Below are 14,884 nucleotides of genomic sequence, written 5' to 3'. Positions count from 1 at the left end.
CACTAATCAGCATACATTAAAATGAAATTTCATTGCATTTATCTCTCAAAGGGTAACCACCTCCAATATACACTGTACATAAACATGATAAAAAAATTGTGCATATATCCACATACACACACACACACATGACACAGAGAAACAACACAGTCTAGTTTGGATGCATATATACACACGGCGAGAAAAAAGAATCCTGCAAATTTACAAGACTGATGGCATAAAAAACAAAGCTGTTACCAAAATCTAGTAGTGCCACTAAAAATACTTTGAAACCTTCTTCCAGAGGGGAGCAACAGAAACAAACCATGAAGTGGGTGTATGGGGTCTCTAGCTTTGAGCTCTAAGCATGTAGTGCTTGTAAACAGTATCCTGAATAACAGGAAACAAGTTTTCTATAATCTTCTCAGCTGTATGGATCTGAGGCCCTGCATGGACTACCAAACCAAACAAGGATACAGTTTGTTAAGAGACTCTCAATCGTGCCTCTGTAAAAAGTGGCCAGGACAGAAGGAAAAAGATGTGCTCTCCTCATCTGATGCAGGAAATGTAGATGCTGGTTTGCACACTTCACTAAAGATGACATATGAAGAAACCAAGTCAGATTGTTAGTTGTCTGCATCCCCAAATATTTAATATTGTTGACCACCTCCACAGCTGCAGCCTTGATACAAAGTGGAGTATGATTATGCCAGCTCTTTCTAAAATCAACAGTGATCTTCTCTATTTTATTAACATTCAGAACCAGGTTATTTTTATCGCACCAGTCCACCAGAGCCTTCATATCCTTCCTATAAGCATCTTCCTTATCATCCCAGATAAGATCCACCACTGCTGTGTCCTCCGCATGCTTCATAATATGATTTGTTGCAGACTTGGCACAGCAGTCATGGGTCATCAAGGTGAACAATAACAGACTCAAGACACAGCCCTGTGGGGAACCCATACTAAAGGAGATGGAATTGGAAACTTTTCTTCCAACTTGCACAAACTGGAGCCTATCAAAAAGGAAATTAAATATCAAATTACATAAAGAAGTATTAAAACTTAATAGCAGTGGTGGGATTCAGCCAGTTTGCACCACTTTGGCAGAACCAGTAGCTAATTTTTTGTTGCCCAGGCCCAGAATGGACTTCCAGAAGCAGCATCCACACAGAGAACCAGTTCACTTTTTGAATGCCACCACTGCCTAATAGGCCCAGTTTGTTCACCAAATGCTGAAGAATGATTGTATTGAATGCTGAACTAAAATCAACGAACAGCACTAGCACATGAGTATTCTTCTCCTCCAGGTGCGCCAAACTAAGATGAAGCATACAAGAAAATGCATCATCTATAGAGCAGTACTTCCGATAGGCAAATTGTAATGAGTCAGATGTAGGGGGAAGGCATGAAACCATATAGTCCTTTACCAATCTTTCAAAACACTTCATCATAATGGAAGTGAGTGCAATTGGAAGGTAATAATTTATAGAATTTTTGGGCTCTGGTACAATGATTGCAATCTTAAAACATGATGAAACCACAACCTGATGCAACGAAAGATTGAAGTTGTCTGTAAGAACAGAGGCCAGCTGGTCAGCACACTCCTTAAGTACTTAACCAGGAATATTATCAGTATCCGCAGCCTTTCATGTGTTGACTTTCCACAGGATCTTCCAAACAACAGTTGTATCAAACCTGAGCACCTGTACATCAGGAAGGGGAACAGCCTTCCTTGCTGGAACATTATTTGAGGCCTCAAACCATCCAAAAAACGTATTTAGATTATTAAGAAAATCCATGTTACTCTTACATGTCGGGGAAGCTACCTTATAGTCAGTAATAACCCAAATACCTTACCACATATGCCTTGGGTTCATAGGATCTTGAAAAGAATTCTGTACTGTCTGACTATAGGCCAGTTTTGCTCTTTTTATAGCACGTCGCAAATCAGCTCTTGCTATGGTAAGTGCTATAACTGGGGGGGGGGGGAGTTATTTTTTTTTTGTCCCCGAAACCAGATAATCAGAACTCCAAACTGCACTGTAATTGATGGAATACCACAGAAAGATTACAAACAACAGAAGACTCAGTAAACTTTAACCAATCTGTGCTAACAAATCTGGACAATAACATACTGGCCGACAGATTGGAAAAAGTTAGTCTACATTCCAAAAAAAGGAGACTTAATAAAATGTGCAAGCTATTGTTCAATAATATTAATTTCATGCACTAGCTAGAATCAATTGTGAACAATAAAGAACAAGTGGAAGCTTTCATACTGTTTTTGACTAAGATAATGATGAAAGCTAAGAAGCATCAGCAAGAAGGAATAAATGATGAGATCTGCATGATGACTTAATCACAGTTGTGTCATCATTCTTATATTGGTGCAATATCAGACAATATTCTACTTTTCTTAAGATCCCAATTATGTCTTTCATAATGTTTTTGCAGGACTGCAAAATTTTGCAAGAATTAAAGACCAACCATATCGTAGATAAACAGTTCCATGCAGTTGAAATACTGTATTATTAGTTATTTGTAGTACAAATAAGCACTTAAAAGAATACAGGTAGTCCTCAACTTACAGCCACAATTGAGCCCATAATTTCTGTTGTTAAGTGAGACATTTGTTACATTTGCCCCATCTTACAACCTTTCTTGCCACAGTTGTTAAGTGAATCACTGCTGTTGTTAAGTTAGCAATATGGTTGTTAAGTAAATCTGGCTTCCCCATTGACTTTGCTTGTCAGAAGGTTGCAAAAGAGGTTCACATGATCCCAGGACACTGTAACTATCATAAACATGAGTCAGTTGCCAAGCATCTGATTTTTGATCACATGACCATGGGAATTCTGCAATGGTTGTAAGTGTGAAAAATGATGATAACTCACTTTTTTTCCAGTGCCGTCGTAACTTCAAACAGTCACTAAGTGAACTGTTGTAAGTTGAAGATTACCTGTATATGCCTCCTTTGTTTAAAAAAACATCAGTTGAGATGAGAGGCCCATCTATTAGGACAGTGTACCTTTTTGTAAGACAGGGAGATGACTTCCAAGATCTATTTCAATGTTAACATGCTGTACAGTAATTTTAGGTCTGTATGAAAATAGTAAGATGTGTGGTGTCTTTGTTAATTTTAGCCAAAACTATAAAGGATCTATGGCAAATACGTCACCATGTCATGGAAAACTTGCTCTGGGGAAACTTGAACTAGGAATTACAGCACTTTCTACTTTTCATAATATACTTTGTTGGAAAGGAGGGGGCACTAGGAGCAAACAGAGAGCAAAACTGAAATACGTAGGTGGTTTCGGAAAAGTCCATGTTGAGGGGGGGGGGAATCTGAAGGATAAGGGGGACCTTATTCACGTGACCAAAGCCCTATTTCCTTTTTCCTCAATGAGAAAAAAAGAGGAACTTCAAAAAAAATTACTTGCTGCTCCAATACGTTACTCTTCCGCCTGAAACTCTATCAAGAATAACTGGGGGGAGAGATTTTTTTTTTTTTTTTGCCCATGAAACCAGATAATCAGAACCCAAACTGCAGTGTAATCTTGGACATTTTGTGTCCCACGAAAATGAAAGCCTCTGTTCTTCAAAAGGCCCCCAGAATGGGCTGCAGGATTAAACTTCTCAAGCAGGCGAACAGGGATCACCCCACGAAGTGGAAAGCCTCAGGATGCGTCCAAGTGGTAAGACAAGAAAAAAAAATGCTTTCCACTTATTTGTGTTTCTTGCCATGAAAGCCAAGCTGGATGAGTCAATGACAAGAAGAGGTATCATCAGGGTCACATTAGCTAAAAGGAGTGTAGAGCACCTAAGTTTGCAGTTTTATGTTACATTTTAAGGTACATAATTTGGTGTAACCTGAAGTGCAAACTCTGATATACATTTCCAGCTTAAAAGGACACAGATTTCAGTTCAGAAACATCCTGGATTACTTGATTGATTATGTGCCATCAAACTGATTTTACTCTTAACCACAAAATAGATTTTTTTCTATCATGAGCTATCCCTAACCTGGTCCTTCATTGGTGTACTCAGTGCCTGAGTTCATCCATCTTGCTGCTGGTCATCCTTGGTCATCTGGTCATCCTGGTCATCTTTGTCCTTCTACCCTTCCCAGTTTTAAAGTCTTCTCCGGAGAGCTGGGTCTCCCCACAATGTATCTGAAATAAGATAAATTGAGCTTTGTCATTTGAGTCCTGAGTGAGAACTCTGGGTTGATTTGTTTGATGATCCATCGATTGGTTTTCTTGGCTGTCTACAGTATTCTCAGGAGTCTTCTCCAACACCAAAGTTGAGCAGGTAGATCTTAGCCTCTGGATATAATAACATTACAGGATATGTGTGTTTGGTTGATAATGTGTACTACTCCATCTACTTCAAAATATGAATCAGATGTCCTTATTAGAAATCTGCTCTGATGACACTGTTGGTCTAGATTGGAAATTATCAGCAGTCTTTATGTGCACAATTGAGTCTTGGCAGAGGAATAGGAGGATATACTGTAATATATCCTCCTATTAATATAATATATTCAGTTGAATCCCATTCTTGGCAATTCTCTGAGTCAGGTCTCTCCTTATCTTCCAATCTTGCACTATTTTTTTTAGTTTTTCTATGCTCTGGCTGGTGTCAGCTTTATTACTGTACTATAATTTATCTTCGGAGAAGGAAAAAATAACTTTGGTTTTTCTATTATATGCAATGGAGAATTCTACAAAACAATCATTTGAGTACTATAACTGATTGACTGATGGTGATGTAGCCAATCCATTTCCTTTTGAAAACAATAAAGCAGGAGCACCAGATTCAGAGGCTACCAAACACTTGATCAAGTATCTTCTACTAGTGTCCAGTGCTATAATCCAAGACGTTCCTAAACTGCCTGAAATTAAGACTCCCAACATGCTTATTCTGGCCAAGACAAAAAAAGCCTTGTAATCAGGCATATATTTTGATCAGCTGGTTGGGGAAGGTTAAATTAATGTTTTCATTGTGGCTATTGTAGCTACCATACCACCTCAACTCTGGGTTACATCTTTCTTTCCTAGTTCCATCGATTTTCCCAGAAGATTCTCAGATTTGCTTTGAACCATATGCAGGCACAGCCTACTAATATTTTAGTTATGGTTTTTAAGCAATTAAATGAAACCTCAACCTAACTGAAAAGGTCTCAATATGGTAGTCTTTATGTAAAATGAAATTCCCCTCAAATGGATTTCCCCAGTATGAATGATGAGATAATCGCATGACAAATCTGCAAACCAGATCTGGGATAAACATATTATTCCTCAGATGCTGTAGCAGGAATTTTATGGGAAAAACTTACTTCTAAACAGAGGATGAATCAGCTAATTTTAGATTATGGATTTAATGATTTATGAAGAGAGGGTCACCCTACTTTTATGTTTTTACCCCCATTGCTTCAATATACAGGTATGGTAAACATGTAAACATTGAGGTTTAATTCTGTAGAAAAAGAGGGGTCTTCAAAGCATATGATGTGGATGTGTACCTATTTTTCTCACAATGACACTGTCTGATGCCACCAATGTTTTATAAATATACAGTTGTGGCTTAAATACACTAGCATCCAATTTCCTGACTTTCCCACTAAATGTTTCTCTCTAGCTTTCTCTCTAATTGTGCTAATCTTCTTTCTAGGTGCAGTTCTCCTCCTCCTCCAAGTTTTTCTCAAGTTTGACATCCTTCTTGCTGCCCCTTCAGTTGGACTCCAAGAGGAGAAGGGATCTGGGCTTGAAGCCACTGAAAAGAAGCTGGATCTTCAGAAAGAATTTAGCATGAGCTTAAAACTCTCACGGCAACTTCTTCGCAAAACAAAGGACCTTACAAGAGACTACGTAAGTCTACTATCCTATCTTCTCAAATATTGTAAGTTAGCAGCGACAAATTAAGGAGAAGGCAGCTCCTACTTTTGAATTAGTTCTTCCATTCTCTTTTTTGTGTCCAATTTATTAACCAATCATCATCCTTTCTAGGGCTATAGTCTATCTGGGATGCCCTTACAACTATTTGCAAACTACAATTGGTCCTATGTCTTTACTCTTGTTGTTGGGAGTATATAATGTTGGTTTCATGGCCCTGCACTGGTTAGTATCAGTATCTGAGTACACTTTAAGATATAAACTATAAACCATTTTATGGCTTGGCAACTGTGCATCTTGTAGGACTGCCTACTCTAATGAATATAGGCTCAGTGAATTAGATCAGAGAATATCTGGTAGTGATGTCACATTGGGAAACTGAAGCAACACATTTCTGCTTTTCAATGGCAATGTCTATGCTATGGAACAAGCTTCCCATAGAAATTAGGTCCCATCCTTGTCATATGTGTTGGAAGCCTCTGTGGGAAGAATCCAGAGAAAGAAATATTTTGGGGAATATTAAAAAGGCAGAATATATTTCCCCAAAGGAATAATGGAAAAGATCTTTAAAAAGGACAGAAACCAGCCCCAGTCCCTCTCCCCCAGGCAGAAAACTCAGCAGAGGCCAGATTTTAGAAATGCAAATTCAATAATTCTTTCAGAAAGGTTTGAGCCTTCCAGCTAGAAACTGAAGAAATTAGGAAGACAAAGACCCCTAAAATCTACATACCTCCACCAAAATTCTAAGGACAGGAAACATAATACCAAAAGGGCACACTAAGACTCAAGGCAAAGTACATGACATACAAAGCCTCAAACAGGAAGAACTCCAACCAAAAGCCCAGAAGGTATAAAAACCCACCACTCCTAGCTACATGTGGTCAGTTTTTCCCACAGCCATCTTTCTGTCTGGCTTTCCTCTTCAATAAACTGCAACCTTCTTTCTAAAGCAGTCTCCATTTTGTTTATTCCCAGCTTGGACTGGACCCTGATGAAGATTTTTCTTTCAACACCTCTTAAAGGGGGAATTGATTTGAGAGCCTTACCCCAATTTTATAATGCCATCTTTACTTTCTTTTGATAGTTCATAGTAACATGTTTGTATGTTACGGTAGTATTTTACTGTTTTAGAGAAGTAATAGCAAAGGTATTTTACTTAGTTGTACTTGGATTTTATTGTCTAGCCAAACAGAAATGTGAAAAATAGATAAACATATATAAATATAAATCAATAAATATCAGTAAGGATGGAATAATAATTGTTTCTGTCCCTTATGTGGCAGACAGAAATTGGTGATTTGATCAGAAGAAGGCTGCAACCCCAGGGAAGAGGTTGGGCACTCTCAAATCCCTTCTCTCAGAACCCCCTCCCCCCATGTCACAAATTAAATGCTCTGTCTTAGAATGCAGTTTGGGAATCATTACTGCCACCAACATATAATTATCCTGCACTATTCTGCCTTAGTCAGGCCTTACTTGAACTATTGCATTCAGCCCTGCACACATCAGTTTAATTGTGGCGATTGTTATGCAAATGCCGTGGTCGTTAAGCAAGCCAATAGTTCCTATGGGTTGATTTTGCCAAAAATCAGAAGTAAATGCTGGCTTTCGGCAAAACTGTTGTAAAATGCCAAACAGTCATATCTGTCGGCCAGTTGCCAAACACCTGAAGTGTGCCGACGTGATCACAGGGATAGGAGGAGGCTGTCAGAACTTCAAATCCATTATAACTTCAAATGGTCGCTAGTGAACTGGTTTTAAGTTGAGGACTACCTGCAAAAAGGAAATAAAATCTACACTACCACTTGACTTGAAGTGTTGAAGTATATTGCTAAGGAAATCAGTCCATCTTTCTCTGTGGGGAAATAGGCCATTCTCTTAATAAACATATAAAGCCACATTTAAAAAAAAAAAGAAAGAAAGGGAAAATGGAAGTCAGAGTTTCCTAAATATTATGTTTGGGAAGAGAAAAATATAGGGCTTGTCAGATCAGAGATAGATGAACCACCAAGAGAAAAATTATAGAAACAGACAAAATATGCATTTTCTCAAATATATAAAAATAGATAAGATTCTGAGAAGACCCCAATATGATGCTGATGACTCAGAAGCAACTGTGATATAAAGAGGTCTTGATCCATGTAAAGCACATAAGGAATGATCCTGTATAGAAACAATAATTTCCAGGGGAAAAAGATTATTTAAAACAAACAGAGAGAAAAGAAATTTTGCATAGCTTTTTAGCTAACTTTTATCATTCCTCTAGAAATCAAAATCTGGAAAATTCTTCCTCCTGAAAATTCCAATTTTAATCAGAGGGTAGAGTAGAATCTTATTCTCTCGTTGCTCATCCCCATCCCCAATGTGCAACTTCTGACTTATTTGTTTGATTTATATCCCACCCATTGTAAAGGGGTTTGAGGTGTCATATATCACATTCACTCCTCCTCTTTCCAGTGGTGGGATTCAAATATCTGAACAATCGGTTCTCTTATTGGATGCAAGCCTGGGCCTCGGAGGCCTAGAACAGACTTAAGGAAATGGTGTCCATGCACTTCTGGTGGGCCATTCTAGGCCTCTGAGGCCTAGAATGGACTTCCGAAAGTGACATCCATGTATTTCCGGTAGGCCGTTCTAGGCCTGGGAGGCCTCCAGGCCTCCTCCAGGCCTCCCAGGCCTAGACTGGACTTCCAGGAACAGTGCACATTCAGCCAGTACTCCGAACTCAGCAAAATTTATCTACCGGTTATGCCGAACTAGTGCAAACCGGCTGAATCCCACCACTGCCTCTTTCACCCACAATAACAACCTTCTGAGGTGGACCGAGATAGAATTACTGGCCCAGGCTCATTCAACGATCTTCCATGGCTGAGAGGAGACCAAAGAACTGGCCATACATATGTGGATATGTGGAGCATATGTGGATATGTGGAGAATAAAGTGGAGAAACTTACAAAATTTCCACCCTCATTGAGCTAAACAGATGTTTTAAATATGTTACTTCTAGTATTGATTAATAAATTGACCAAATGAATAAAACTGAGCAACTGACTAATAAGATCTAAATAATAGGATTTTAAAAAATGTGATTATCATCTTGTCTTCTAAATGAAAGGTGAATAAAATGTGAGAAACTTTCCAGTCAAAAATTAGATTTGGGTGCAGGAAATAATTTCACAGTACTTTTATGGGTGTGTTTTTTTTCTTATAAGATTTGATTGAGAAAAGTGCTATGATGCACCCAAAAGTCAGTTTAAAAGGTTCTATTGAACACTCTTTCAAAGTCAGAGTGTTGCTGTAAAAAAGTCCTTTCTTTTGGAAAATTCAACATTTGGATGCATGTTTTCAGTAGTTTATCATTTGGCCCCTAGAGGCCAGTGATGTAACATTTTGCAAAGGAACTCTACACTTGTGCTTCTTTTTCTTGCACAAGTTTTCTTCATTTTCTTATCTATGCATTCACATTCCTTCTCTATCAGCTTTTTTTCCCCAAGGCATTCATCACTTCCAGAGCTTGTCCCCAGGGAATGACTGGGAAATTCTGGGAATTGATTCACTTAACAACTGTGGGAAGAAAAGTTGCAAAATGGGGGGAAACTCACTTAATAACTGTCTTGCTCAGCAATGGAAATTTTGGGCTCAATTATGGTAATAAATCAAGGACTACCTGTATTTTCCATTTTGGGCTCAAATCTTCATATTCTGTCTCCCAGGCAATCTTACCACATAGGATTGTTGTTTAATTCAGACAGAACCAGTCCATAATGTACATCACCATCTTGGTAGAGAAACTGAAATTTTGAATTGTTGTTGTTGTTTTTGCTGCTGCCTCCATCAAATCTTTTTTTCCAAATCTGAAACTTTTCTGTTTTGTAATGTGAAATTTGTAACTGGGAATTAGTAATGTAAAACGTAGGACAAGGCAGATAGACTCAGTAGATGAGACTGAGAAGCCAACATATATCGCTTACCTTTAAAAGAACAGCTCAGATTTGCTTTTTTTTTTTTTTTTGCACTGAGTAAAACAAAAAAACCAAAAACCTTGCTCTTCATAAAACAGTGCTTCTTCTTCCATACCTGAGTTACTATAGTATCTGTAGCCGCCACTGTTAAGGTAGATTTTGACTTATGACTGGTCACTTAATAACCATTTACGATTATGACCAATCTGAAAAAAAAAAACTATTTATAACCCGGATTCAAAGTTCAATTATCCAGAGTCCATATGACTGAATTTTGGGCGCTCACCAACCAGCCTGCATTTATGGCCATTTGCAGCAGCCTGCAGCTATGTGCTTGCCTTTTTATGACGTTTTCTTTGAAAAACAGAATCTGAATCTGGTTTTTGGAAAAAATGCACCCAGACTGAATAATGGGTTTCCTTAACCATCCCAGTGTTATCTTAACAACCACCTTTTTACAATCCTCATAACTTACAACCGTAATGGGCAGGCTCCATTAAGGTTGCAACTTGAGGACTACCTGTATTTAAAGCAGATACTGATTCTTGGAAAATATACTGTACTTGATTAAAGATGCAGAGCTTTATTATCATATGTCCTTATCACTCAAAACCTCCCCTTTGGGTTAACTGTTGGAGTTCTCTTGAAACCTTGGCCCTCTGCATTTTATCCCACCTCCCTCAGGAATCCAGCAGTAAAAAGTTCAACATTCTTGGAGTGATAGCTGTGAGTTATCACACCATTCTCTAGTCAAGTAATATATGCTTCTTCATGCTTTGCTACAAGGTTGGTTGAAAATCTGTTTACAGTCATATTCACTCTCTTTTTCCAGCTTTTGGACCGTTTATCTGGAGCTGAGGTCCCTTTTATTTCCCACTTGAAGCACCTTCCCTCAACCAGCATTGATTTTCACACATGGATCTCTCTTTCAGTAAGACGATATAAATATATTTTTACCTTTGCATTTTGTAATAATTTTATTCAATAAAATTCTCAAAGTTCTTCCAAAGGCTAATGAATGAATAAAAGAAAGAAAGAAAGAAAGAAAGAAAGAAAGAAAGAAAGAAAGAAAGAAAGAAAGAAAGAAAGAAAGAAAGGCATTTATTACAAGCACCAATCACGAAATACATCAGGTTGAGCCCAGATTAAGCCTTGTGTATTGGGGTTACAAAAAGACTGGATGTCCCGCAATGAATTAATTTTCAATATCTCCATCACCATCTAGTAGCCTTGTGATTTTTGAAGTCTAGCTATGATAGGTCTCATCTTTCAAAAGTCAGAGTACATCAGTTTTTAACATGGTGCTCTCAAAGTGGCAAATTTGATACAAGGCTTTTGAATGAAGGTAACTGAAGTATCACTGTAAAGTTCCACTCTTACTGGTAATCATCCACCAGTGCCTAGAGAAAAAGGAACACGTTCATGTTCCTTTTAATAAGGCAACTTGATGGTTGGAAGCCAGAAATAATGGATTCAATTAGCTAGGAAGACAGGATACTTAATAGCTGGAAAGAAGGCAGTACCTATTCACCAACTTATATAATTAACCTGTTCTTCTATCAAACTCACTGTCTCCACAAAGAATGCTAACAATTGTAATTTATTTATAGCACAATCAATGCTAAGTAACCCTCACAGAAAACTTGAGTTCTAAACAAGTCAAGAGTGTTGCATGCTTTTAAGTTGCTTGCAAGGACTGCCCAAAAGTCACAGCTAGCCAGCATCAGTATTCTAGGTGCTTATTGGATAATAACCAATGTCAACATCACAGCTGCAGTTCATCAATTTTTGGAAGCCTCCAATTACAGTTGTGTATTAATAAATGCACTCTTGTAAACCATAGCATCCACAGGGAGAAAAACAAATATAGACATGCACATATCATTCAAATATTGTGAGATGTATTGTACTTGCAAACGATGTCATGACGTTACTACAATTGATTCATTTGCATAATAATGTTTTGATGCACTTAACATTTTGATGTTATTAAGAATTGTCATGGACACCTCTGTTGTAAATTTTTTTAGTACTGATTAAAATAATTCTCCAGAAGTTATGGATTTTCACTTCTCCAATACTGGAGGTTTTTAAGAAGAGATTGGACAACCATTTGTCTGAAATGGTATAGGGTTTCCTGCTTGAGCAGGGGGTTGGACTAGAAAACCTCCAAGGTCTCTTCCAACTTTTTTTTCCCTGTATTCTGTTATTCTGACTAGTTTTGCTTGGAATGGAAATTTTTGGATCAAAAACGCTTAGTAAATTGTGTGGTACATTTCACCAGGCAATATAGGTATGGAACTAAGCAAACCATTTTCAGCCAGAATATGGTAAACTACCACAAGTAACATTTTCTTGCTAGAGTGAAGTTCCTCCTGTCTCCAATTCTTAATGTGTTTGTTGAGATGGATGGCAGGGAGCTTCCCTAATATTTTTCAGAGCTGCCCATTTTGACAATAATGCTTGGATACCTCAGCGGTTGACTTTGTTGTGTTTGCGTTCTAACCCTTTCTTCCCTCCAGGATGCCAGACGCCTGTCGCAGATAGCCAAGACCCTTTCATTTTATCACAGATTGGTACAACAGCTGAGGAACTTTGAAGCAATCAAAGAAAATTCTGAATTCTCCTCTCAGTTCGAAGATATTGATATTAACCTCCGAGATCTCAGTCATCAAGTGGATTACCAGGTAGCTTGCCTGTTTTGGGGGGAGCTCAGGTGAGGGAAAAGCATCCTTTGGCTTTGGCCATGTTATTCAGCTTTCATTTTTCCTATAGATTACACTTTGTGGCCTGTCATCTAATATCCAGCCTGAATCAACTCCTCAGATCCTTCAACACCACAGTCAGTGGACGAACCGCCAAGAAGTATATATTGTCCTTCGTTCTCTCGAAAGCTTCCTGGTTCGTGTTGCACGAGATTTTTTGATGCTCAGGATGAGGGTGCCCAAAGTGGCTTCACCTTCCAAGTTTTTCTAGTCTTAACATTTCCTGTTTTAATCCCCATCACCCTATTCCAAACAGCCAAGGAATGCGGGCATCCTGGTATTTCAGTGACAATGCTGTTCTGTAAATTATCTAAATTATCTATTTTATATATTTATTTATTTTTTCTAAGTATTTTATTATTTTAACTTATTTGTTAAAGCAATGCTTTGGCTAGGTTCACATAAGCAACTGTTTAAAGACTGCACTTTCTCAAAACAATGTGACAAAATAAAAGTATTTTTTCCAAAGGTCAGAAAGAATTGGCAACAAGTTTGCAGGGAATTTTAAATATTGTGTTTATCCATAAAAATATGGGTGGCTACTACTTTGCTTCATCTAATTTTTTTTAAAATGGCTATTTATTCAAATGGGGCAGAGAATCGTGAGGGTATCTACAGAAAGATATATAATATATAATTCCAATGGATTATGGGTAAATGATTCTGAAATTTTCTAAAACAGATCTGAGTAAATATGCATATGCCATAAAATATATGTCTTGAGTGATACTGCCTTTTCTAAGCTTGAACTGGCCATTTCATGCTTTTAAATTTTTGGTTAATAAAAGTATTATTTAAATTTGATTGCCTGATTAATTGGTTAATCAAAAGAGAGTTTGTCATGTCATATAATAATAATAATAATAATAAAATAGTAGTAGTAGTAGTAATAATAAAGTTGGAAGGGACTTTGGAGGTCATTGTGCTCAGGCAGGAAGCTCTATATCATTTCAGATAAATGGCTGTCCAGTCTCTTCTTAAAACTTCAAGTGTTGGAGCATTCACAGCTTCTGGAGGCAGATTATTCCACTGATTAATTGTTCTATCTGTCAGGAAATTTTTCCTTAGTTCTAGGTTGCTTCTCTCTTTGGTTAGTTTCCACCCGTTACTTCTTGTCTTGCCTTCAGGTGCTTTGGAGAATAGCTTGACTCCCTCTTCCTTGTGGCAACCCCTGAGATATTGGAACACTGCTATGATGTCCTCCCTCGTCCTTCTCTTCATTAAACTAGACATACCCAATTCCAGCAGCTGTTCCTTATATGCTTTAGCCTCCAGTCCCCTACTCATCTTTGTTGCTCTTCTCTGTACACTTTCTAGAATCTCAACATCTTTTTTACATCATGGTGACCAAAACTGGATGCAATATTCTAAGTGTGGCCTTACCAAGGCATTGTAGAGTGGTATTAACACTTCACGTGATCTTGATTTTATCCCTCTGTTAATGCAACCTACCACTGTGTTGGCTTTTTTGGCAGCTGCAGCACACGGCTGGCTCATATTTAAGTGATTGTCCACTAGGACTTGGAGATCAGTCAATTAGTCTGTATTTTAACCTAAAATCCAATGTCAATATATTTAAGCAGTATATAACATTGTATTATATCTAGTGCTTTTTTTGTAAAAAAAAAAAAAAAAAGTGCCGGAACTCACACATGTCATACAACCTGCCTTGCCTACCTTACAAGGTTCCATCCAAAAAAGGTGCTCTGTTCTGGGTGTTCTACGACGAAAAAAAAAGCCCTGATTATATCTATTTAACTCATATTCATCAGCAAACGAAAATCTTTTGTTGCTGGCTGAATTCACTTGGTAGAGGTTTCCTGTTTGGTCCTAATTCCATTGTGAAACTCTACTGACTTTCCTAAGGCCTCTATCTTGACCCCTTTCTTCAGGCTTTCTCTTTCTCCTCTCAGAACTCCTCTCTATGGTGAAGAAAATATGATAACTATATATATAGTTATCTATATAATCCGTAGACTTTGTCCTTTTAGTGCTGAGATCTATACTTAATAAGGTTTGTTACCTTTGACCTTGTAGAAATGTTCAGAAAGAGCTTCATTATTAGCATTGCCTTTAAATAAGCTGCTAGATTCAATTTTGAGATAGGAAATTTAAATAGCAACTCTCTAATTAGCAAACCTCAAATGAAAAACTGCAAAGAAATCCTCAGGTAAAAAGGAAAAAGATGGTTCCTTCAAAACCACCATAAACATCTTCTTAGATCCCAGGGAGCTATTGAAGGAACCAACTCTTCTCCTACCCTGGAGATTCATCAACCTCT

The 14,884-nt window shown here is 37.8% G+C and overlaps 1 protein-coding gene across 2 annotated transcripts in view; it reads left to right on the top strand.

The window, feature by feature from the left end:
- LOC120304576 overlaps nt 1-13,286 on the top strand; it is a 28,871-nt gene extending 15,585 nt beyond the window's left edge. For both annotated transcript variants that reach the window (XM_039335345.1, XM_039335342.1), the window contains exons 2-5: nt 5,656-5,852; nt 10,671-10,769; nt 12,361-12,525; nt 12,614-13,286. In XM_039335345.1, the coding sequence (XP_039191279.1) occupies nt 5,793-5,852; nt 10,671-10,769; nt 12,361-12,525; nt 12,614-12,814 (525 nt within the window). In that variant the 5' untranslated portion in view covers nt 5,656-5,792 and the 3' untranslated portion in view covers nt 12,815-13,286. The remainder of the gene's footprint in view (nt 1-5,655; nt 5,853-10,670; nt 10,770-12,360; nt 12,526-12,613) is intronic.
- The last annotated feature ends 1,598 nt before the right edge of the window (nt 13,287-14,884 follow it).

Source organism: Crotalus tigris, unplaced genomic scaffold (genome assembly GCF_016545835.1).
Source record: "Crotalus tigris isolate CLP2741 ecotype Arizona unplaced genomic scaffold, ASM1654583v1 scf7180000017639.5415321, whole genome shotgun sequence".
In the NCBI taxonomy this organism is placed as follows: domain Eukaryota; kingdom Metazoa; phylum Chordata; class Lepidosauria; order Squamata; family Viperidae; genus Crotalus; species Crotalus tigris.
This window is presented reverse-complemented; position numbering and strand designations above follow the sequence as displayed.